At 39.4% G+C, this 26,209-nt stretch overlaps 1 protein-coding gene across 4 annotated transcripts; it reads right to left on the reverse strand.

Moving 5' to 3' along the window:
* Positions 1–562: 562 nt before the first annotated feature.
* idh1 (isocitrate dehydrogenase (NADP(+)) 1) lies at positions 563–25,847 on the reverse strand. Of its 4 annotated transcripts, none has more exons than XM_041201054.1 (9): positions 25,745–25,847; positions 24,225–24,364; positions 20,839–21,130; positions 8,526–8,631; positions 7,806–7,983; positions 7,212–7,363; positions 6,653–6,793; positions 3,780–3,942; positions 563–1,856 (listed from the first exon to the last, which is right to left on the reverse strand). In XM_041201054.1, the coding sequence occupies exons 1-9, from the start codon at positions 25,799–25,801 to the stop codon at positions 1,763–1,765; spliced, it is 1,323 nt and encodes a 440-aa protein (XP_041056988.1). In that variant the 5' UTR covers positions 25,802–25,847; the 3' UTR covers positions 563–1,762. The 4 variants fall into 4 exon arrangements, with proteins under 4 accessions (XP_041056988.1, XP_041056989.1, XP_041056990.1 ...); XM_041201055.1 differs by having other exon boundaries at positions 25,709–25,832; XM_041201056.1 differs by lacking the exon at positions 25,745–25,847 and adding an exon at positions 25,499–25,713.
* Positions 25,848–26,209: the final 362 nt, after the last annotated feature.

Raw genomic sequence — 26,209 nt, forward strand, 5'->3', positions numbered from 1 at the left:
AGATAAGGAAAGACCAGATAGTTCCAGCTTGGATTGGGGGAGAAAGCTCTGCCTGGGTGTAGGGGGATGTGTGTACCTATATGTTGACAAGATTGGAATTTGAACAATGTTCTTGTACATGATCGGTAATGTATAAATAAGCTGTATACTTATGATTTGGTAGAGTGCTACATCAAGCTGCTTGAGATGGCTCTCTCCTTGCAATTGCTCAAATAAACGATCGTAACCTGTACCTGAGCCTCCTGTGGTCAGTTTGTCATAACTACCACAACAACTGTAACATGTAGTTCAAAAGAATTTGCAGGATATAAATGTAATTTCTTCATTTAGAGGATGAATTTTAATCAAGAAATGTATTGTTCTTGTCCTTGATCCCATTGTTAATCCCCAATTAAGTGCATATTAAGTTTAATAATAAAACTGTCTGAAGTAAAGCTTTTCAAAACAACATAGTTTAGGGGATTGATAAAATTTTTGTTCACGTCAAAGTGACAAGTACCTTCTTTGTAACGTCTTTAAGTAGCAGTTTTACTTTGTTAAATAAATTTACACAGGTGGAGGATGTTTTTAAGTAAATTTTATTTGGGTAATAAATGTTTTAATGAGAAAGAACTATTAACATTAGTAAATTACTTTTAGCAGTTTCATAAGGAAAATTATCCATAACTGTTACAAATGTGAAAATACACCCAAGTCATCAAAGTGGCAGTAAAGCCTGATGCAGCAAAAAGTTTATCTCTTGTTCAAAGCATTCCCTTATTTTATATAAGATACTTAAGTCTGAAGGGAATTTTAATTCAGTTCAAAGAGGATTTGGGGTAGTAATTCCATTGGGTTCCCATTGATGGACTGAGAAGAGTGAGAATTGTTGCAGAAATTCCAGGCAAAAGTGTAACAGATTTTTTGGGCCACTTTGTTGACAGCAAATAGAGTAGCTTAAGTTCAAAAGTGGTGACTGTGCATTTAAAAATTAGCCCAGCGATATTCCAGAATTCACTGACCTGACCTCAGATTCTAAGCTACTGTCTTGGAAATTAGCATTTTTATTTGCTAGTAGGGTTTTCCAGGATCTGATAGCACCAGAATGCCCTTTGGTCTTCACTGATTGTTTGAGCTACACTCCCGATCTCAGATCATTGGAGTTGCTTAGCAATGAATGAATAGAGAGAATTTTTTTTTCAATGAAATAATTCTCCCAAGGCTAGTGCTCTAAAATGTGGGAGTGCTTTGAACCAAATATTCCCCACAGATTTTCTTTCCCCTTTAAATCTTTAAAATTGAAGTACACAGTGAACATGGATTGAAAAAAGACACATTACATTAATACCTGAAGAAATTCAGATTTCTATAAGTTCTATGTAAAAATAAAAAGACATGGTGCCTCTGGCAGGCTGTGTTACATATATACACCCCATCCCGTCATAAGTAATGAAAATTCATTATGTAAACATTATATTTGATTATTTAATTAAGTAATCTCACAGAAAAACAAAATCTGTAAAAAGTAATGATCAAAGCCAGCAGCAAGTTTTCAAACTGCTCAACACTATTACTCAACAATAGTTGTTTGAAGTTTTATTATCTATTAAATAGAGATGCCCTTCAATGCAACTTTAACGTTCAGATAATTGTTCTTTTATCAATATAACAGCTAGATTTGACTCCCTCAATTTTTTTTAAAGAGACATTCTACCATTCAATGCATTCATCAACCCATGTTTAATATTGTAGTGTACCTTCTACAATGCATGCTTAGCCAATTTTAAAGTTTGTGTGATGATACCAGCTTCAGTTTTAGATTTTCTGCAAGCTTGTCCATGAATTGGAAGGTGTTCAGATAATCAGAGCGTTGCACTCTTCAAAAACAAAATAAAATTAGTGAATTTCAGTCAGGAATATAGGAATACATGCTGAAAAAAGACGTCAGTTGATTTTTTAATTAAAAATTGACTACAATTTAATTTATACTATTTTGTGTTTGTACTGTACCAAATGTTCATGTGCATTTTAAACCAGTGATAAATTTTGACACAGAACAATGTATAGGGATTAATTCTTAAGATATGGGAAAGCAAGTTATTTATGAATTAAGTTGGCACTATGATAGTGTTCCATCTTCGTGCTTTCCCAGATTATGTTTACATAATGTTAATGTTTTATCCTGGTTATTTTTTTTAGGTTCAGTGTCATTGATCGCTCTGAATAGTGAAACTCAAGTCTCCCATGAATCAGAATGCCTTTACCGACCCAATATCAAGGTAAAACTAGCAATGACCAGGAGTCAAAGGAAATATCATCATCTCTGTATTCCAATTTACAGAATCATAAATGGTTACAGCACAGGAGGCGGCTATTTGGCCCTTTGTGTCTGTGCTGGCTCTCCAATGAAGCAATGTACATAGTGCTGCTACCCTGCCTTTTCTCTGTAGCCCTGCACGTCTTTTCTTTTCAGATAATAATCCAGTTCCCCTTTAAATATCTCCATTAAACCTGCTTCCACCACACTCGGGCAGTGCACCCCAGATCCCGACAACTTGCTGCGTGAAAGAGTTTTCCTCATGTCACCATTGCTTCTTTTGCCAATTACCTTACATCTATGACATCTTGTTCTCGATTCTTCCGCCAATGGGAACAGTTTTTTACTATCCACTCTGTCCAGACCTCTCATGATTTTTTATACCTCTATCAAACCTCCTCTCAACCTTTTTGCCAAGGAAAACAATCCTAACTGCTCCAATCTATCTACGTCACTGAAACTCCTCATCATTGGAACCATTTGTGGATCTTTACTGTACTCTCTCTATAATGCCTTCACATCTTTTCTGAAGTGTGGCTCCCAGAATTGGACATGATACTCCAGTTGAGGCCAAACCAGTGTTCTATACAAATTTAACATAATCTCACAAATATATACATCATATGATCCCTTATACTTCAACAGCAGGAAGAATAATGATAATAGACTGTGATTTTGGTAATGAATTACTAGACAAATTTATTGAAAATAAAACAAGTAAAAGAACATTACTCAATACAGATATTTATAGTAACTGCTAATCTTAATGTCAAAAGCAACAAAAATATATCATCTGTGCCACTTTTAAACACAAGACCTCATTCCGAGGTCCCTTATTTCTTCTACTGTAAGACTTCATGGTAGTGAATATCAAAGTCCTCAGACTAGGTTTAAACCCTAGTGTCCTCAAATTGACCAGTGAATGGAATGCAGGAAAATAAAATTAGTCCTTCAAATGCCACAGAATTACCCAACAGCAGTCAACACAATTATAGATTCCTCACAAATCTGACTACAATCTTCGAAACAAGTACATTTACTAACCAAATCTCCCTCCACAAGATGTCAATGACAGAATATCTGAATTAAATGGAAAGGTTTGTTTCTGAGAAACCCATTGATCTATTTGTACCACTATGTTAAACTGTATTTTAGGATTCTTCCACCAATGGGAGCACTTGTTCCATCAATTATCAAGGACACTGCTTGGGACAGAATATAGTAGTGGGGATCTTTAACTTAGTTTTTAACTACCTTTTATCCCAGTGGAACAAACTAGTGCTATCATATCAGACCATAATGAATATTTCTGCCAATTTATGATTCAGCAGATAGTTAACCATGTGTGTACTGTGAGTGAAAATTAACAATCCAGAATAGACTTTGTCACATCAAGAAAATAAGTAATAGATCTACAAGAAAAAAAAGATAGGATTCTTTAAACTGAATGAGAATGTTAGCCCCAAGCAGTATTTATACTTACTTTGGTAGACCTTTGATACACGCAGCTAAATCCTTAGTCATGAAACCAGACTCAATAGTTTCAATACAAACTTCTTCTAATAAGGTACAGAAGGTCTGCAGTGCAGAGTTACCATCCAGCTTTGCCCTATGGGATAGTCCTTGAGTCCAGGCAAAGATGGAAGCTTAAAACAGTGGGGGGGGGGGGGAGAAATTGCATTAAAAAACACTGGTACATAGCTCAAGAAAAGTCATTTTAACTAAACATTACGATTCAACAGACTGTGTTATAAACTGCATTATTATCGCAACACATTAAGTACAGAAAAATATCCTTGGGTGTTTCACAGATCATGGAAGGAAAAATAAGTGATGCTGTGCTATAATGGGAAAGGTGGACACTTATTTTATAGGCTGGAGAGAAATGAAGCATATGATTTTAGGGGATTCCAGAGTAATGCATAGATAAGTGTGATGGGCAATCACTGCAAGACAATATACAGGCAGATGAGTCTTGAATGTAGAGAGGATGCAAAATCAACAAGGAAGATGTTGAAGAAATCAAATCTAGGGGTGTCAAATGGATGGATAAGGATTTCAGTGGCAATGAGAATTAATTAGTGACACAAGCAGATGACATGAGGTAAGCAGCTTTGGTGATACATAGTATTTGGGATTTGAAAATTAGCTCAGGCAGTAAGGAATGAGAAATTTGTGAAGAAGTTGAAGGGAGGAGGAGGAGTATGGCTGAGTTAAAGGAATTGTGGGCTGTATGGGAGATGTGGAAATGCTCAGAAGTCTGAAGTGACAATAGGCAGGTGAGATGATAGTATATTGTTCGGAAAACTTTACAGAGCTTTGATAGAGTGACTAAAGAAAAGCTATTTCTTGGGGGTCATCTATTTAAAGTAGTCACAAAAGGCATGAAAAGGGTTAGGAGAAAATTCTTTAGCGGGTGTTGAGAGCAAGGAATGCTTTGCTACAGAAAATTATTAAGGCAGATCATTGAAGCTTCAAAGGAAATACTAGATATATTTGAAGCAGGGCAAGGAAAATTAGTTTTGGACTGTTCTAACAAAGATGATATACACAAATGACAAGTCTGTCCTTGGCTTGCTGCATTGTTCCAGTGAAGCCCAATGCAAACTGGAGGAAAAGCACCTCATCTTCCGACTAGGCACTTTACAGCCTTCTGGACTGAATATTGAATTCAACAACTTTAGATCTTGAACTCCCTCCTCCATCCCCACCCCCTTTCCATTTCTTCCCCCTTTTGTTTTTTCCAATAATTTATATAGATTTTTCTTTTCCCACCTATTTCCATTATTTTTAAATCTTGTATGCCGGGCTAGTCTTTCCACCCCACCCCCATTAGAGCTGTACCTTGAGTGCCCTGTCATCCACTCTTAATTAGCACATTCGTTTAGATATCACCACCTTCCACACTTCTTTGTTCCATTGTTTGTGACATCTTTTGATTTTCTGCTGCTATCACTGCTTGCTTGTCCCTACAACCACACCACCCCCACCCCACTTCTCTTCGCCCCCCCCCAACCCACCTTAAACCAGCATATATTTCACCCCTCTTCTAACATTCAATCAGTTCTGTCGAAGGGTCATGAGGACTCGAAACGTCAACTCTTTTCTTCTCCACCGATGCTGCCAGACCTGCTGAGTTTTTCCAGGTAATTCTGTTTTTGTTTTGGATTTCCAGCATCCGCAGTTTTTTGTTTTTATTACACAAATGACCTCCTTCTATAAATTTCCATGGTTCTAAACATGAAAATTTCTATTATCTTACAGTTCTTAAAATTAATAATTTGCAATTCACTTATCTGCTTAGTAACGGATTAATTTAGATCTCGAATATTTTACACCTTTTTATAAACATTGTGCTTTTCACAAAACTTGGTGTCACCTACGAAGTTAAATGCTTCCAAATAATGATCTTGAAATTAAGGAGTAAAGTCCCAATACTTGGCTGAAGCATTCTGCTGACTATATAACTGTGCAGTGGTTTTGCTAAAAGAACCAGCAACTTAGTTCAAATCCTACCATGGTAAAATTATCAAACTGAATTCAATAAATCTGCCAATGTGTAGGCTGTTGCCAGGGGAAAAAATACCTGTGAAACATGCTGGATTTTTTAGTAATCCATCTAATTCACTAATGCCTTTCAGGGTAGAGATCTGTCATCTCTACCTGGTTTGGACTCCGTTCCCACATTATGTGATTAACTATTCATGCCCCTAGATCAACTGTGTTGGGCAATAAATGCTCCCTTTTCAGCATTTGCCACATCCTGAAAACAAATTAAACTCCTAAACATCACCTTTATTTCCTCTTATATAACCAAAATACCCAGCTTATTACATTCAAAAACTTTTAGTTGTAATTTTCAAGACTCCTTACGATGTCTTCTAAAAGCCTATAGGATTGAATTTCCACAAAACTTAATACCAGTCCACCACAACCTCAGCTAAAGAACGTCAGTTTACACTTTTTTTCAGGGTTTTCGCAGCTCTTCCCGTGAAGTTACAGGGATAGATTGGAAGACCTCCCATGGAAATTCATCTCCCAAATATCACATTACAAAATTTGCACAATCTTTCAATTAAGACAAAATGATTTGGAATTATTGCTGTAACTCTTATGATTTCTTCCATTTAGTACTTACCTTATCAAATAAACTACTGCACTTGCACAATTGAGAGTGTGTGGGTTTCTATTAAGGTTTAATATCAAGTAATGTAATCCAGAATGTGTTTCAAGGCAATATACTTTGAGGCTACCATGTAATACACTGCAGACTCTGCATTATCATATATCAATGAAATAGGATGGCCATACTTGTAATTTAATTTGTATAAGGAAGGCAAAACAAAATAATTTTACCAATTGGATTGGTTGAGGTTTCTTTGCCTTGCTGGTGCATACGATAATGACGTGTCACAGTACCATGGGCTGCCTCTGCTTCTACTGTCTTACCATCAGGACAAATTAATACACTAGTCATCATTCCCAGTGATCCATATCCTGCACACAATTAGAAAAATATCTTCTAATAAAATACAAAATCAAAAAAAACATATTTCAGTACACAAGTAATTAGCTATGAACATGGCCTGGAGTAACAGCTTCTAACTTTCTATCAAGTAAAGCAACTGAGTAGAGACAAGAACTGAAGGCAAATCTTTTCTTATTAATTCTTGAATTTTCCAACAAAATTGTCAATCTATTTCTTTATTTGTTGGATTCGTTTGAAAAATGGGAAGTCTGGAATTGCAAGAACATTTCTGAATTTGCCAAGTATTTTGCAAGTTACTCTGATAAATAAGTGTTAGGTTAAGCTGTACAATATAATCTACAAATTTATCAGTAGAATTAGCTGTTTACTATATATTATCAAGCATAGCCTAACACAGATAAATGTAGTTGCTACTAGCAAAATTACCTTGTGCAATTGAATCAGATTGCACATCACCATCGTAATTCTTACAGGCCCAAATGAAGCCTCCCTCAGATTTTAGCGCTTGAGCTACCATATCATCAATTAGTCTGTGCTCATACCAGATTCCTTTAGCCTCAAACTGTGCTTTGTACTGTCTGCAAGAGAAAGCAATTCTTGGTTAGAGAAAAATGTTTTCATGGCCTAAAACAAAGAAGTACAATTAGCCTTCTTACCTCAACAACTGTATCATAAAGTCAAACTTTCCAAGTGTTTAAATTTACACTGCCCTCCTCTTTTTAGGACCAAAATGTTGTCTCCTGTCAAGTGTTTCTTACTCTAGTTGGTGGGCTAGCCAGTTTGGTCCACAGGTTTCTTTATGGACCACTGCCATAGTGATCATGTTTCTTGTTCACTAATCAAGGAATGACATGAACTAGTTAAGTCTCAGCCCCAAGTGCCCATCCTCTTTTGCAACTGAAGCAGTTTCAAACAGTAAAGTTCCTTGCAGGCAAGTAAAATAATGAAATAGGAGAGAAGTGATTGTGGCAGGGAGGGAAAGAAAAACATTTCTGAAATGGTTATTTCAAAAAAAGTTACTTTTCATAGATTTCCTGGAATATGTCCTTGAATCGTCCATCATATCTCTTCAGAATGGTATTCTTTGTGCTCATGTATAATGGCCAACCTTTAGCAAGAGCTTGCTGGAAGGAGCTATGAGCGAAGTCCCTAATAGAGGAGTCAGTGTTGTACATTCCCAAAGCAACTCCTCCCCCATCTGTAACAGAAAGCAGCTTCAGTAACATTTTTTACAAAGCCGCATATACCAAAAGTAGTATTTTATGTTTATCATAACTGTTTTTGGATCTTAAATCTATTGTCCAAAGAACCTTTCAATTTCTACATCCTCTTTCATCCCACTCCTTTCCTGTTTACAAGTGTAGAAATGAATCCAATTTATAATCATGAAGCAGTGTTGAATTTTCTTTCCATTCCTCCAGGACACTAGTGACTTAGCAATAAACCTATTTTATTTCATGAGTTCTTCTCAATTGTGTACATTTTCTTCTTGCTTGCTACATATATCCTGACCGGGTTTACCCCTGGGTGGGGTAGGAGGGCTGTAAGTGTAAGCTGCTTGATGCCAGTATGTAATAGTGTTACTGAATGCGTCTCAATCTTATTTGCCAGTCAAGCATTAACAGTAACTACAAATTTGAAATTGAACACAAACTACTCAACTTAAAGAATCGCTTAACATGCACAGAGCAGAACATGTAAAAGTACAGATTTTATAAAGTACGTATCTTCAAACCTTACCTGTAAAATTATGAACAGCATATGTGACAGGCTCACCACCATGCTCGGGTATGTATTTAATTTCAACTGTACCAGGACCAGGTACAACAAAGTCTGTAGCTCTGTACTATGAACAAAAAATATATTTAATGAATAAATTTGAACCAAAAACATCAATGTTTAAATTTTAAGAGCAGAATGTTATGGCCCCGTTTCGGCAGGGATGGGACCGTAGAATACGACGGGCTGTTATAAATGCCATTGATGACAGCAGGAACGTAAAATCCCGCTATCGTAAAATTCTGCCCCAAGTTCTGTAAACATTCATTGAATGTTTTGCTTTGGAACATATGAACATAGGAGCAGCTGTAGGCCATTCGGCCCCTCAAGCCTGCTCCGCCATTTAACTAGATAATGGCTGATCTTCTACCTCAACGCTATCTTCCCACACCATCCCCGTATCCCTTAATGTTAGTGGCTTCTAAAAATCTACCGACCTCTGTTTTCAACTAGCTTAATGATTGAGCCTCCACAACCCTCTGAGGCAGATAATTCCAAACATTTACCACTCTCTGACTGAAGAAATTCCTCCTCACCTCAGTCCTAAATGGCCTACCTCTTATTCTGAACCTGTGTCCCCTGATTCTAGACCCCCTGACCAGAGGAAAAATCCATCCTGCATCTACCTTGTCGAGCCCTATAAGAATTTTGTGACTTCAATGAGATCACCTCTCATTCTTCTAAACTCTAGGGAACACAGGCCCAGTCTCCTCAATCTTTCCTCATAGAACAATCCAGCCATTCCTGGAATTAATCTGGTGAACCTTTGTTGCACCCCCAAATGGCCAGTACATCCTTCCTTAGGCAAGGAGACTAAAAATGCATACAATACTCCAGGTGTGGTCTCACCAAGGCTCTATATGACTGCAGCAAGACCTCTTTCCTCCTGTACTCAAATCCCCATACAATAAAGGCTAACATACCATTTGCCTTCCTAATTGCTTGTTGAACGTGCATGTTAGCTTTCGGTGACTTATGAACAAGAACACTCAGGTCCCTTTAGACATCAATATTTCCCAATCTCTCCCCGCTTAAAAAATACTCTGCATCTCTGTTTCCTACCAAATCTAGTTCCAGTAGAGCTAGAATGATAAAATTCATCAGCCAAAAAACCCAGATTAAAAAACTAGCTAAGCTCTTTACAAGCAGTAACGATACAGTTAAAATAGCACTATATTTTAATTTATTGTATTTGTTTATTTTCCTTCCTTAAGAAGACATTAACTCCTTCTTGAAGTGCAGTTCCCCACTATCAGTTATCATCTGGGGTCTCACCCAGGTGACCATTATTTCTTAGATTCAGAAAGCAATCAAAGCTGAAGGCAGTTCCATCAGTACCTAATATTCATGCATGCACTTGTTATTTTAGTGTAAATGTATTCACATCTAATATCAAGATTGAAAATTACCAACAAGTAACAAAAAGAGAACATCCCTAACTCAAATGAGCATTTGTAATCCTAATTCAATTGTGCATACTATTAATATTTTGAAAGCCAATTTTAAATCTTCATTGTTGACCTATCTTTTGACATAAAAGAAAACATTTTCTTCGCTGATGCCAGCTACAATAACTCTCCAATTGAAAGATGACCAGTGACCTCATGATTGCAGATACAAATATTGATATTTGTTTGCATACTGCAATTCTAATGTATGATTTTCAGCCCTGAAACAAGTCTGTTTAGAAAATTAACAATTATGCTCTACATAGGGTTGAAGGTATTCAGTTAATAGCTCCTTGTTACCCTTATTGTTTCAAAGAGAATATTGTGGAGAAGTTTATCTTTCTTAATTCATCATGGTTTCTAGACGAGAAGCATTTTCAATCTTACCTTTTGAATAAATCACTTCCAGAAATGTATCTAGTAGCTTCTTCAAATTCATCTGTACTAATGCCGTCAATGCCATGTCCCGATATCATCACCCAGCCAGTTTTTATAACGTGCATGTTCTGTTCAGTTTTGTGAATTTCTAAGCAATTGCAATTTCCCTTTCAAGTGTACATTCCCCAGATTCTGTATATTTATTATCTTTTGTGCATCTCCACTGTCCATTCCACAAGACAGCAAAAATTGGTTACCATAAGAGATTTGGGTGAACCCATGTTCTAGCAATATATGTAGATTGTTGTCTGCTAGTGCCAGCAAGGTGTACCTCCTCAAGGTTTATTAAGTTTGCTTCTGATCTCCCTTGTCTGTGGCATTTCTCAATAAGTATTTCCCTCAAACAGGATTATGAATCGATGGAAATACTTACCTGCAGGTCAATGGTATTTTTAAAATTAACTTGAAAAGGTATATTTGACTAACCAGTGGAATCGGGACATACAGATCTGTACAGAACTGTATTTCACACATTCACACTGCCTACATTGGCTAATACTAAAATATTGGACACAATTTTCCCTGCATATTGGAAAGAGGCTAGGAGACAGAAGGGGTCAGGATATCACAAGGCTCAAGGCAATCGGGAAGTGTCAGCTTGGTTTTGAGAAAGGAAAATCAAGTTTAACTGATTTATTAGATTTTTTTGAAGGAGTAACATGCATGGTGGATAAAAGGGAGCCTGTAGGCATACTGTACTTGGATTTCCAGAAGGCATTTGATAAGATGCCAAAAAGGTTATTATGGAAAATAAAAGCACGTGGTGCAGAGGTAACATATTAGCAGGGATAGAAGATTGGCTAGCTGGCAGAAAGGAGAGAGTATAAATAGGTCTTTTTCAGATTGGCAAGGATGTGACAAGTGGAGTCCCACAAGGGTCTGTGCTGGGGCCTCAACTTCTTACAACTTACATCAATGACTTAGTTAAGGGGAGTGAAGGCATGGTAGCTAAATTTGAAGATGACACAAAGATAGGTAGGAAAGTATGTTGTAAGAGGACATGAGGTGTATATGAGTATATGAGTCACAAAAAGTTAGTATGCAGGTACAGCAAGTAATTAAGATTAATGGAATGCTATCCTTTATTATGAGAGGAATTGAACATATGAATAAGGATGTTATGCTTAAGTTATACAGGGCATTGGTGAGACTATACTTCGAATACTATGTGCAGTTTTGGTCTCCTTATTAAAGAAGGACGTAAATACATTGGAGGCGGTTCAGAAGAGGTTTACTAGATTGATATCTGGAATGAGTGGGTTGTCTTATGAGGAAAGGTTGGACAGACTGGACTTGTCTGCACTGGAGTCTAGAAGATTGAGGGGTGACTTGATTGAAGTATACAAGATTCTGAACTGCCTTGACAAGGTGGAGATGGAAAGAATGTTTCCTCTTGTGGGTGAGTCCAGAACCAGGGGGCACTGTTATAAAATTAGGGATAGCCCTTTCAGGACAGAGATGAGAATTTTTTTCTCCGAGGGTTGCACGACTTTGGAACTTTGCCTCAGAAGGCAGTGAAGGTGGGGCCATTGAATATTTTTGAGGCAGAGGTAGACAAATTCCTGTTAGGCAAGGGAGTCAAAGGTTATCGGGATAGATGGGAATGTGAAATTCAAAACATAAGCAGATCAGCCATTATCTTATTGGATGGCAGAGCAGACTCGAGGGGCTGAATAGTCTACCCCTGTTCCTGTTTCTTATGTTCTTATGTTATCACTATGGAAGGAATCAGGATGGAAACTCAATGTGGAGGTTATTTTATGGGGCCTGCAAGACCGGGAAACTTGACGGATATTAGGCAGCAGCCAAAATTTCACTTTCCTGACAGAGAGTTCAAATTTAGAGATTATCTCAGCAGCGTCTTTGTGGCAGATTGGATCTCACAACGTCCCGTGGCAGTTTCCTACTAGTAATACGTTTGCATGCCATGAATACTCATTATATTAAAATCTTTTATAATTACGTCCTACCTTCATATTAAAATCAGTGGCGGAAGAAAATCTCATAGCACCCATTTCACATTCATTTAAAGTTGGCTTTGTATAATTGTGTCTGAGGTCAGTGATTTGCCTTTGTGAACTCTGTGGCACAAATGGAGGGAGCAGGTGAATGGCAGCTTGCATAGAGGTTCAGGAACAGCAGGGATGAGTCAGTGTTTAGGGGTGTTTGGGGTGGGAGGTTGTTGTGGCGTGGGGTTTGGGGCATGCAGGAGTGAAGTGAGAAGGGCCTGGCATCCTGGGTATGGTGGAGGGGGGTTGTTGGGGATTGGTGTGATGGCAACGGTCAGTCAAGGAAAGAAAATGAGAAAACTGAAGGGCACTGTCATGTGGGTCCACCTCAGGGTGTTAGCTGGCAGAGTCCTTACAGGGCTTTGAGTTCACCCACAACATTTCAGTTATCCCCACTGAGAATGATCTCGGACAATGTCCTTTATAATGCATAGAAGGGAGGGCCAGTTGAGGCTGCAAGTTGAGCCACCTCCACAGCCACAGAGCGGTGAGTACGACAGTGAACATTCAATCAAATGTAAATACAAAAACACAGCATAATTTCTTCCACAGTAAAGAAATGTCCCTTAAACTCCACTGTAACTATCAACGCATGCCAACCATGAGGCGTGCCAATACATTTAGCTCTCTGAGTAAGCTAGTCTCAATAATGATGATGCACACATGAATAAAGTGAAACCAATGTAATGTGAAATATTTGCAAGCAAAATTTAAATTTGAAGAACACCCATCCCACTTCTGTGCTCACAATGAGTCTTACGTCAATGGAGATTGAGCAGGGCAGGAAAGTTGGAACCATGATGAAGAGCCTCTCAGTTTGACTAGGAGGCTCTTTTATAGCCTGCCCGTATCTGCTGCATTGTGAGCTAGCGGCGGGTTTCTCCACTGAAGAACTTCCCCTGCTGCGTGATTACACGTCTCCCCTGTACGTCTCTGGCACTTTAAATTTTAATTAGAATCGGGTAGGAAAATGCAAAAAGCAAGAGAGCATACACGGCACACACTTCTGGTTCCACCATTGGAAAAAATGCAACATGGTTAAAATTCCACCAATATCTTCATGTCGTAACCAGATATTGTGAAAGGTGGCCAGCATGACAGGAGGACTTTGCGCTCTTACACAAGGCAATTACCTTCAATTTGACCAGGGTTTCCACACTTTTTCAAGCGTGCATGGGAACCAATGAGCTTCAGCATCTTGCCAGATATAAAGAGGCGGTGAGCCAGCAGGTGGTCAGTTCTGACTCTAGTCGACAGCCATCATGAATCCTACCATAGCTTGGCTGCAAGGACGAAACAGTGTAGGCATTGGCATTGTCAATCAAGAGAAGGGAAAAAGTTCCCAGAACTGCAGGGACATACTGTCAGAATGCCATCTCACAGCTGGCACTTGTGTGGGTAAAGCAGGGGGTAAAAGGCCCTGGAGACTGAGTGCATCTAGCTGCCATGGACCCCTTTCAGTCAGGCTTTGAGATCTCCAGTATAGAGGGGCATCAGAAAGGGAAAGTTGTAGCCACAGGCAGCAGGGCAAGCCACTCAATGGGTCAGCATGAGTGCCAACCTTGTGAGGGGTGGGGGAGTTGTGGGAAATGCAGAAGAAGGTTACCCACCACAGAAAGTATACCAACTGAGGCTCAGTTACCTTCAAATGTCATAGCAATGGTCTCACCGAAGACTCTAGAGGGGCTATCATAGAGCTGTGTGCCACAATGGAGTCCCGTGGAAAGTAATGACCACACAATGTTAATGACGCTGAAGGTCACTTCAATGTTGATTTTTTTTTATACCTCAGGATCATTCCAGGGATGCAATGGAGACATATGTGGGATCTCTCTGTTTACAATGCGATGTTCAGGAGGGCCAGCCAAAATATGCACTTCCATACCAATCTGGCTAGTCAAGCTTACGGGGCTAGAGGGTTTAAGGCCATCGCTGGATTCTGTCTGTTCTGCACTGCCCCACCCTACAACTTTGCAGAGTATAATCAACACCATCAAAGCACCCACTGACCAGGCTTCAGGGGCTTCCACTGACTCAAACAATTGGTTTGTGACCACCAGAAGTGGTTTCTGCAGGTATGTGCACAGTTTCTGGGAAGCAGAAACAACATCTATATACTAAGGTACTCACATACTTCTCAGGCTCCCGGTGCGCCTTCAAGGATGGATACTGGGTGATAAGTGCTACCCCACTGGAAATGTGGTTAGTGACACCTGTGAAGAATCCTAGAACTGCTGCAGAGGAGAGGTGCAAAACCTTCCCTGTGCAATTCATGTGACCAATGACAGGCCATAGTGCTTATCACGATGTGGTTCAGATGCCTAGATAAATCTGGCAGAGACCAAAATTATTGCCTAGCAATGGTCTCACATTTCATGGTAGTATGGTGTGCTCTGCACAACCTAGCACTATTGAGGGGAGAGGCTTTGAACAATGGGAATATCATGCAGTGCCTCCTCCAATGATGAGGAAATGGAGTAAGATGATGAAGGCAGACCCCAGGAACCTTGGGAAGGTGCCATGAGATAGACACAGGGGAGGATCAAGACACAAGGCACATTTCACATGATCCTGAATGACAGTTCTCTGTAATTAAGTAAAACTTCACTCTGCAGCCCTGTTGCCACTTCCATCATTGACAGTGGCATTTACTCACATCCAGTAAGAGGTTAGATTGCAGCATGATAAATGCATTGACCTCACATAGTGTGGTCCTGCCCATCAGACCCTAAGGTGGAGCCAGGGTATATTTTTATTCTTTCATGGGATGTTGGTATCATTGGCAAGGCCAACATTTGTTGCCCAAACCTAGTTGCCTTGAACTGAGTGGCTTGTTGGGCCACTTCAGAGGTCAGTTAAGTGTCATCCACATTGCTGTAGATCTAAAGTCACATATAGGCCAGACCAGGTATGGATGGCAGATTTCCTTCCCTAAAGGGCATGACGTGAACCAGGTGGGTTTTTATGACAATCAATGAAAGTTTTATGGTCACCATTATTGAGAATAGCTTTCAATTTCAAATGTTTCAAATGCAATGGTATATTACGCTTTATTGCAAAGGGATTTGAGTATAGGAGTAAGGAAGTCTTACTGCAGTTGTATAGAGCCTTGGTGAGACAAAACCTGGAGTACCGTGTGCAGTTTTGGTCTCTTTACCTAAGGAAGCATATACTGGCCATAGAGCGAGTGCAATGAAGGTACACCAGACTAATCCCTGGGATGGCAGGATTGTCCTATGAGGATAGATCGAGGAGACTAGGCCTGTATTCTCTAGAGTTTAGAAGAACAAAATGTGACTTAATTGAAGTGTACAAATTTCTTACAGGGCTCAACAGGGTAGATGCAGGAAGGATGTTTCCCCTGGTTGGGGGGGTCTAGAATCAGGCGACACAGCCTCAGAATAAAAAGTAGGCCATTTGGGCTGAAATGAGGAGGAATTTCTTCAATCAGAGGGTGGTAAATCTTTGGAATTCTGCCCTGGAGGGTTGTGGAGATTCAATCATTGAGTATATTCAAAGCAGAGATCGATAGATTTTTAGATAACAATGAAATCAAGGGATAAGGGGATAATTCGGGAAGATGGCAGCAAGGTAGAAGATCAGCCACGATCTAGTTGAATGGCAGAGCAGACTCGAGGGGCTGAATGGCCTGCTGCTGCTCCTATGCTCCTATGTTTAATCATTTGAATTTAAATTCCACCAAATGGCCTGGTAGAATTTGAATCAAGGTCTCCACAGGATTAGCCTGAGCCTCGGGATTACTAGTTCAGTGACATTGCCACTATGCAGCCATCTCCCCTATACCCTATCCTGATGTCTCAGCAGTCCGCAAGGAATACAAGGAAACCTCTTGAGTTGCCACATCACACATGTATTCGCGATCAAAAAATTTGCACTCCAGCATGCTTTAACAAAATATTAACCTTTGAACCCAGGGTGTAGTTAAGTGCTCTTCTTAAATCTCTAATGTGTTCTTCTACATTGAGCACCTCCCCAACCCCTGCACTGCCAGCTGAAATGGAGACAGGCTGCTGACCTTGCTGCCCTTGGTTTTCGATGACCTGGACAGTCATCCTCTGGCTGCCAAAGGCCTGGAGGGCCCAGGCAGATCGAAGGTTTTCTCCAGAGTGCAGATGCCTCATCTTTCATCGCAGCTAAATGAGGCGCTAATGTCACAGTTAGGAGTTACTTTCCCAGCCAGGAACACCCTGAGAGGTACCCCCTAATGCTTCAGGTAGCCATTCCTCTATCCTTTCAAGGCACAGCTGTAACTCCCTGTACACCTGAGGAGTGCATGAACCTGACAGTGAGGCCACACATCTTACCCAGCCATTGCTGCACAAAGTTCATGGAGTTTCAATGGCACACATGTCTGCGTGCACCTCCCGCATCCACTGGGTGGTTTGCTAGATATGGTTCTCCATAAGGGGCGCCAATCTCTTGATGGAGGAAGCCAAGCGCAGGCATGCCAGAGACATGGCGATACTGATAGCCTGGATGGACTCTTCCATCATTTGTGTCAGGGTGTGCATAGTCTCTGGAGGCTCCGCCAGATGTTCCCTCATCTGTCTGTAATCCAGCATCTGCCACCTTGCTGACGACTCCAGAGACAAGTCATCAGCCTGAGGCGGAGAATCACCGGGCCCTCCCAGACTCCTCAACATTGTAGGTGGCCTCAGCTGTCACATTCTCAATCAGCTACCTGGGCACGCCAATGCTGGATTCACAAGATTGTGATCCCATATCTACTCATTTGCCGATATCCACCAACATGAGTATCTGCGCTGGTAGAGGGTGCAGGGAAGTGAAGTGACAATGCACCCTCTGAGGATTCCTCCTGCTTCTCAGAAGTGGACAGCTGTCCCCCATTCTCTGGAACCATGTGCTCGTCTTTGACCTGTGTCAAAGAGACTAATTCAAGGATAATGCACATTCCTTAATAGTCTGTCCATCGGAATACTCAAGTGTTGAGCGCATCCAACCTGTGGTGGATAGATGTGCACTATACATCATGTTCACTAGAGGTTTTCTTGTGCTCATCCATTCGGCCACTCGCTCTCTTGTGTCTCCACTCCTGTCTCACCATGTGATGGAACAGCCCCCTTGCTGGCCTCCAGGTTCCAGAGCTGCCTCCTCAATGGAGGTCAGGTTTGTAAGGTAAGGGAAACCACCACAAGTCTTAGCCCTTCCCTTGGCTTTGTGAACAGTCGTCTCCTGTAAGCACCATTGCTAATCGCCCAATGAAGGCATGTACAACACCTATGCTGTTGGCTACCTGACTGTCCATGATGGTGCCACAGGAATGCCTCCTGTAAATGGCTTCTCAGAAGCGGCAGTGCAGGAGTCAACTCTGACGGACCGCTGCCTTTCACTTGAGATGCTGGTATGCCTATGGCACTGTGCTGCCTGCCTCTCTTTCAACAACTTGGTTGGCATTCCTTTTCTAGCAAGCTCACCCTCAAATGCATAGCTACATGTAAGCTCCTAAGGAAAGCAATGCGTAGTGCACTCACTTTGGCTGATCACATGATGCCATTAATCCTCTTGCGGCACTGCAGCTGGCATTGCAGCCAGATTCAAGTGATCACCCCATGGCTGCCGACTTCCTCTGCAATCTCCATCCAGACTTGCTTGGTCTGGTGGGTAGGTCTCTTCCTCCCGTCCCGGAAAAAGAGGACTTTCCACCTCACTTGAGTAGCCTGGAGGAGAACCTGCAGAGGTGCATCTCTGGGATCTTCCCTCTGCCATTCTTTGACAGATCTTCTTTCTCAGGTCTTCCACTAAGGCTTCTTTTTGGTCGCATCAATCTCAGCGAATGCTCGCAACCTTTTAAATATGGTGCCACTACTTCCAGCGATGCCTCCCTTACTCCCAGAGTTAATTGCCAGCCATCACAGAATTCCAGTCTTTAGTCCTCCTCAACCCAAGCAGCAGTGGACCTGCTTCCAGTCCTAGCAGTGGGACCTCCAACCTTGCTGCAAAATTCAGTCCACAATCTTTGTACTATAAGTTTGGATAAAAACTTTTAAATTTATTTGGTCTTTTCCTTCTAGAATGCCTCTCAATACTGATCTCACCGACATTTTCCTTCTAGAATGCCTCTCAATACTGATCTCACAGGCATGCTGCATTATGCATTACACCCTTCAGAGGCTTGTGCATGTTAAGTGTCACTTGTGCAAATATGACCTCCAACCTTACCTCAGGGACAGTAAATTAAACTCTGAGGTTGACGAGAAAGAAAAACAAATGGGGAAGAAATGAGCCAAGAAAGGTATGGGAAGAAAAAATGCAGAGCCAGTAAAAGGAAAATGGCACAATGGAGAAGTAAGGAAGCAGAGAGAAAATAAAGTGCACAAGGGAAGTACAGGATGATGCAACCTATTGAGAAAATCAGTGAAAAAGATCAAAATGGGAAAAACATTTTAAGTATGAGTATTTCTTCTAAGTAATAATCAGACGTCAATTAAACTAAAAGTTGTGCATAATTTAAAATAATATGTAAGATCTGTTGAAATGAGGCTTGCATAAGGATTAGGATTCACACTATTTATATAAAACTGACATCAATCATTGGACTTGTTGCCCTCCTCATCTCCAATTTGATTGCACAATATACAAAATTGCTTTGCAAAGCAAAGTTCACATTTGCTTTCATAATTCTTTTGGCACACCAGGATCACATGTATGCTGTTGCAACATAGTTTGCAGTTTCTGCATAAGTATCAATGTTTGCTGCAACTTAAGTTTAAAACCACCATTAAAATGTGCCAGTCCATGCTTTACTAAAAGATACAAGTGGTAGATAAGAATGCACCATCAGGTGAATTTTGCTCTTCATTTCAAATGAATTTTTCATAAACGTAAAACTTGTCAGGTAATGTATTTCCATTTTTGCTATCTTTGCACTAGTATCCCTATTCCCTGAGCATGGACAGGGGGAAAGGACAGTTACCCATTCCACGCCATCAAAAGTAAAAACAAAGAAAGCACATGTTTATAAATGATTTATAAAGGAGATATTGGAAGTTGTATATTAAGGGTTATCCAAAATATTGTATTTTTCTGAAATATTACAATGATCATACACACAAAGAAAAAGGACAACACATGGAAAGTGAGGATGGGAAAGGGAATGAGGAGTACTTTCAATATGAAGCATTCTTTCTGCTCTTTTCATTTAAGATGGGAATATATTTTAACACATATGTCTTATCAGCCTTTTCATGAGAAAATTAGAATTTCTTTCCTTTTGAAAAATATCATTGGCTGCCATCATGGTTTCATTGATTAACCCATAAGACAGTGTTTCAGAGTAGCCCAGTTGCCAATTTGAAGGTATCCAATGCAACAAAAGCAAATACCAGTTGAGTTTTATATTGGTCACCTCCAGATTTACATCTATGCCAGCCCAAAGCACTGTGTTTTCGGTTAACCAATGAAGGTATATGGAATGTGCCCATAACCTAGGTTATCACAGCAGCTCCAGCTAGCAAAGAATCAAAATGCTGTATTTCCATGGACAAGTAAGTAACCCTTCCTCAATACAAATCAAGGGAGACAAGTGTCCTGTACCGAGAAACTAGGATGAAATGCATTATTCCATGCATGATCTGGTCTATGTCCTATCCAGGTTACATTTATTGCCAAGCCAAAAAAGAAAAAAAGTTTACTGGTAGCAGACCTATTTACAGTGGAGATTGGAAACTCACATTTGAGTAGTTATGCTCAAGTATAAATGTGAGTAATTACAGCAACATGCTAATGTCAGTGTAGGAGTGATATCTGTACTCATCTTTATTTGAAATAACAATGTTAAATTAAAGGTTTTTCAAATTAACGTGATCCATTTTGGTTATGATCAAACTGACACTCCAATTACTTTACCAAAATGTCATTGACAGTTATCACAATTTTAGTTCCAGGTCAGTTGACAAGATGGTATTGCTGTCAAAGATTCAGAACCCAAAAGGTACTTTTTGTGACACCCTGATGTTGTTGCATAACATATTGACACTAGAAGTAAGGGGCATCATGCTTTCTGGCCACTAGAAAACTGAATGGCTCCTTGAAGAAATTTTAATGTAGATATCCCAGAAAAGGAAATGAATGAAGAGAAAAACTTTTGGGTCTGTTTTCAATCGCTTGTTACAAGGCTTTGATGCCTTTGCTGCACATTCTTCAGCCAACAATGTTCCAAACACTAACCCAGGTAACAATGAATATATATGCAGTTAAGGGCAACAAGGTCTTAAAAACATATAAAATTAGCTTCAAAGATTTTTCCTTTATCAAAGATTATCAAAATAACTTACTGGGACAAAGTTCTTTTACAGTGAAATTTAAAAGCACTATAACAAGATTGTTATTTCATCTTACTTGGTCACCATATGCATGACGTCCAATGATAATTGGCTTGATCCAGCCAGATACCAGCCTAGGAATGTTCTCACAAATGATCGCTTCGCGAAACACTGTGCCACCAAGTATGTTGCGGATGGTCCCGTTGGGAGATTTCCACATTTTCTTTAGCTTAAATTCCTTCACTCTGCTCTCATCAGGAGTAATGGTGGCACATTTTATTCCTACATTATATTTTTTAATAGCTTCAGCAGCATCGATGGTCACTTGATCATTTGTAGCATCACGGTTCTCAATTCCCAAGTCATAACTTAAATGAAAAAAAAAAGTTAATTCATGACTCTGTTTTTAAAAAAAATCTGTTTGAGACATATTTGATATTGATGTTAACATTTTCCAAAATAATTTTTCTGTGCTTCTTATTTAAAAGTGCACAGGATTAAAGATTATTACTGCTTCTATAAAACACATTCAGGACAGTTACGAATTATGAAAAAGCACTTCTGCGACCATTCAAGTGACTGCAGTTTCTGGTTCGGACTGAGTTTTGAAGTTAATCCATAAAATTAAAACTAAAAGGGAAATCCAAAGGGAAATTCTCATTTTCGATCCACAATTATGTTCCTGAGAAGATGCTTCACCAACTTCCATGTTTCAACATTAAATTATCAATTAATTTTAAATATTAGTTTTGTTTATACTACACAGCTAAAAAAAGCTCCCATAGGGCAAAATGTTTCCAGGAATTTTTTGTATGTGGAAACAGGAGGGAAAAAAACCCCTGAAACCAGGAATTTAGTCTGTTTATTTTAAAATTTCCATTACTTTACTTTTCTTCTAGTTAATCAGCCATTACATGTAAAAGTATTTATTCCTTTCCTCGAACAAGTATGAAATTTACTAACTGAGCTACTGCTAGTCTCCTGCAAGGCTGCCTCTGAACACCCAGTGACCATTCACTCCATAAGACCACAAAAGCAGTTTCTGCAGTTTTCACTTTCTTGCACATTCAACTTCAAATATGCCCCATTTGCTTTCTCCTCTCAAGAACAGTCATTTTATTTTTCCACTGTCAGACACAGGTTATCTTACTCACTACACACAAAATACCTTTTCATCTGCTTATTTTTATATAAATGGAGACTGCACCTCTTATCTAATGAGGCATCAGCTATCATCTTCCCACAGAAATATGCCATTTCAGGCCTCTGCTTGTATCCCAACTCAATATAAGTTATGGAAGTCTTCTTGTTTCTTTTGCATATTTTCACATGCTTTTCCCTTTGGGATAATGAGCAAGTGGTAGAAGAATTCACAGGCTAACTATCAAGTCTATGGAATGAATTTTCATGACATCAAGTCTTGAAGCAGGACTTGAACTTTTGAGTCTTCTGGCTCGATGGTGGAGCACTAACCAAATGAGCCACAATTTATCCATGGTAACCTTCTGCACTGCCTCCATTCTGTTCCATGGTCATCCATGCTTAAACCATCCTGCAGAATGAGCCAGAGGTTATCAAAACACTAAATTATTAGCCAATATTGGCAATCTTATTCTTTATTTTAAAAAATTGACAAGAAAAGTGCAATTGACATTGAGATTACTCCCTTTGTCTTTCCTCTCTTTTTACTTGAAAGAATAATGACAACATGGTGGGATGAAAGTAATTTATAAAAATAAAACAAAAATATTAAAATAGAAAAAAGAGATTGTAAAAAAGCTTAATGCTCTATTACTCCAAATCATTTTCTTCCTGCAGGCAAAAGAAGAACTTATACCATACACCAACTTCCACAGAAAATACTATTCCTCCATCTCCCTATTCAAAAAAAAGCAAACATGATTCAAGAACAGAAACAGAACAAATTCTCCAGAGATTTGTCTAACCACAATTCCTACAACATTTAAAGGCAACACTGGGTTACATAATCTTTTATCATTTTCCGATGTCCCAAAAAGTCAAATTAATTGAGATTATAACATTCTTTTCTACACTGTACTTTACTATGGCAATAAGCACTCAAAGTAAAAGAGACATATACCAAAATAGCACATTACAAATATTTCTACTATATATCTTGTTACCTTAGCTAGGCTGAAAAATTCAGGCGGAATATACACATACCAAGGATCCTAATTTAATTCCATCTTAACCAGCTGGCCAGCTGTTCAACCTTACAAATTTTACTCCTCTTATTTTCATTAGTGATTCAGTTCAAAGAGATAGCAGGTTAAATATAAACTCTCAAAAGTACACAGTAATCCCAAAAACTCAAATTACCAACAGTCCACATGATGGTGACAAATTTCTATTAAAAAAGAGACATTTTTTATTTTGTTTCAATTTTATTTTCTGAATTTCCAAAGTGAATGTGCATCATCATTATAATTTTTTATGTAGTCCAACAACTGCAAAGAATCACTAACACATATTTGTTAAACTTTCGTATGAAACACAGGTTAGGTAACCGATTAATGGAAGTCATTTACTTTTAGGGAAATTATAAACCTTTCTACTCATCGGTTAATCATTTGATGCACCTATCAGGTCAACTGATGTGGCACAGGGCTAGAAATACTCACGTTTGATTTTTAGTTTGTATGGAGTTAGCAAATGTCAACCAGGGCAGTATGGTGTGGTTGTGGAAAGGAACAGACATCACAATTAGCCTTATTGTAGCAAAATTATGGAAAGACACTCATCAACCATGACCCACTATTGGTTCCTTTCCTGTAACCCCTATGAGAAGTATGCTGTATGTGGACATTGGGGGACAGTAAGAATGAGGCTCAGCTGTAATAACAAATGTAACAGTTTCTGAAAATACTATCTGACATGTCTCACACAAAAAGGCTTGTCAATAGCTTCAAGGCAACTAGTACTCAGCAGCATTCACCTCTCTCAAGAAAATTAAGAAAACAATCTTTTATTTAAGTACATATATCCAGTACTTCATATTATCTTGCACATACTCAGGGAGTTCTGAAAATACTTCAAAATACTCAAAACATGCTTAAAAAGGTAAACATGATAAAGTTTAACATTTATTGAAAAACTCCTTTATTTTCAAAACTCCTTTGGAAAAATACTGCATCAGTAAGAATTTTCAGTAACTCAGTGATTCAGCAATTTTTCAAGTTTTAGTTCTGTACATAAACTCAAGCACCTCGCTCAGTCAGTGAATCATGCACCAATCAGCATTCCTTGTTTTATGAAATAGCAACAGAAAAAAATTAAAAATACAACTATAATGTTAATTTTAATTAAGTTCCAAATGTAAATATGGGAGAATAGAAAATATTATGTTCAACACAAAATTTTATTCACTTCTTTTTATAGAACAAGTAAAAAAAAGTTCAATTAATAAAAGCCACATGTTTTTAATATTCCTTAAGTTACAACCTGTGTAGGTCTATCTCCATATAGGGGAAGAGGAGCTTCTCTTTGATCAGTTCCCATATAACTCTGGTCATCTCATCCCCTTTCATTTCCACCACAGAACCAACTTGGATCTTCTTGCTTGACATCTTCTTGTTTAGATTCTGCAGAAAAAAAATAGCTATTGATGACAAAAGAGTTCATTTAAAGTATTTTTTTCTACTAACAGCAGCATACATGGACACAACTCTGTGTTAATCACTTAATCTAGATGCTGTGCTGCCCTTGTAAGATCATCCTTGACAAATCAGATCTCAAATTTCAACAGTTTAAGTTCATTATTAAAGCCAAAGAATTTAGCATGGTTGAATTTATACCTGGAACTGGTTTTTCAGTCTTCTGAACTCCGAAAGCTGGCTTTACAACTTCCGAACATCTTTCATACTAAAGTACTAAACATTCACACCCTTTTATGATTTTAATGCAGATCTGTCTTAGTATCTTCCATTTAATCTATCACATTGCTGCAGTCTGCATCCTGACATTTGTGACATGTTCATCTTGAAGCCACATGCAAAAAAAAGCTGTCTGAATCATCAGCAGATATTAGGAAATATGAGACAAGAAGAAGAGCCGGGGAGTTGCCTACACCTTTTGCAGCCCCTACAATTTTCCCTGCCACGAGGTGGGCTCTGTCCAGTCTACTTCTGGAAATCTAGAACTCAGGTCACAATCTCAGTATCAGGAGCCATTTAAGATGGTGGTGAGGAGAAATTTCTTTAAAGGGTTGTGAATCTTTGAACATCCACAGCTCTGGTAGAGAATTCCAATCATTGAGTATTCTCAAGACACAGATCGATAGCTTTTCGGGCAAAAAAGGAATTAAGGGATAAGGAAGAGACCGCATGATGTGACTGAGGTAGAAAGTCAGTCATGATCTGAATCAATGGCTAGAAGGGCTGAATGATTCCTTGCGTTTCTATTTAAATAGCCAAGTGGCAGGCCAACGGCTAAAAGTGCAAAAGCAATCACGCTGATAGTGTGGGAAAACAAAACCACATTATTCTCTGTCCAATTACAGTATTTCCAATACAGGCGTCTCTTTTCCTGTCACCACTTGTTTCACGGATCTTGCACTTTGCACCAATGAAACATTCCCCTCCTCCTCGTATTACAATGCTACGTGAGCCCTCGGGAGTGACGGAAAACGCTAAAATTCATTGACTAGGGATCCAACCGGACACCGAGAGAGAGAAACTCAATCACAACATACAGCAAAAAAGTCAAGGTCAAATCACCGAAGGTCGTTTAACTTAACCCGAATGAATCATCAGCAAAATAAGGAATCTTCTTCTGGGCATCAACAACAATGCTTCCTCCTGCTGCCACAAAGGAATCAGTTCATCTCCTGAAGTTTCGAGCTACTTTAAATGACATCGTTTCCAAATGACACGGCACCAAAAACGAGCGCACAAAAGTCGCTAGCTTGGGTTAGGGATATCCCTCACCTGTGGAAAGCAATGTCGATGAAAGGATTAATTCACCTCCTCTCCGCTGCAGCCGCTCTCACTCGGGCAGTGACAGTTCCAATCCGGTCTCATCACGTGACTGCGGCACCGTCCAATCAGGCGGGATCCCAGATGCCCTGTCCAATGGGGAGGCACCACATCGAATGGAGTCGCGAGCCGGTGGAAAGTGTCGGGTGGCGGTTGGTAGCTCGAGTTCCTGGCTTGCTTCCCGTTTTCTTTAGTCCCCGCGGCTCTGAGCCCAAGAAGCAGTGAAAGCTCTCTTGTTATTGAGGCAGATTTTGTTGGGAGTGCATTTTGTACTCCATAGTTTAACTGTGAAGAAGTTACATGTCAAACACCCCTGACAGGAAAAGGAATGAATGGGATAGGCCGTACCTGCGTAATATCTATTCCTTTTAAATATAACGTATGAGCGTGTATGGTAGCGCTCGCTGGTGTACCGTGCAGCTAGCTTCCCATTGTATTTTGGCATTGTAGTAA

This window comes from Carcharodon carcharias, chromosome 12, assembly GCF_017639515.1.
Source record: "Carcharodon carcharias isolate sCarCar2 chromosome 12, sCarCar2.pri, whole genome shotgun sequence".
Taxonomy (NCBI): Eukaryota; Metazoa; Chordata; class Chondrichthyes; order Lamniformes; family Lamnidae; genus Carcharodon; species Carcharodon carcharias.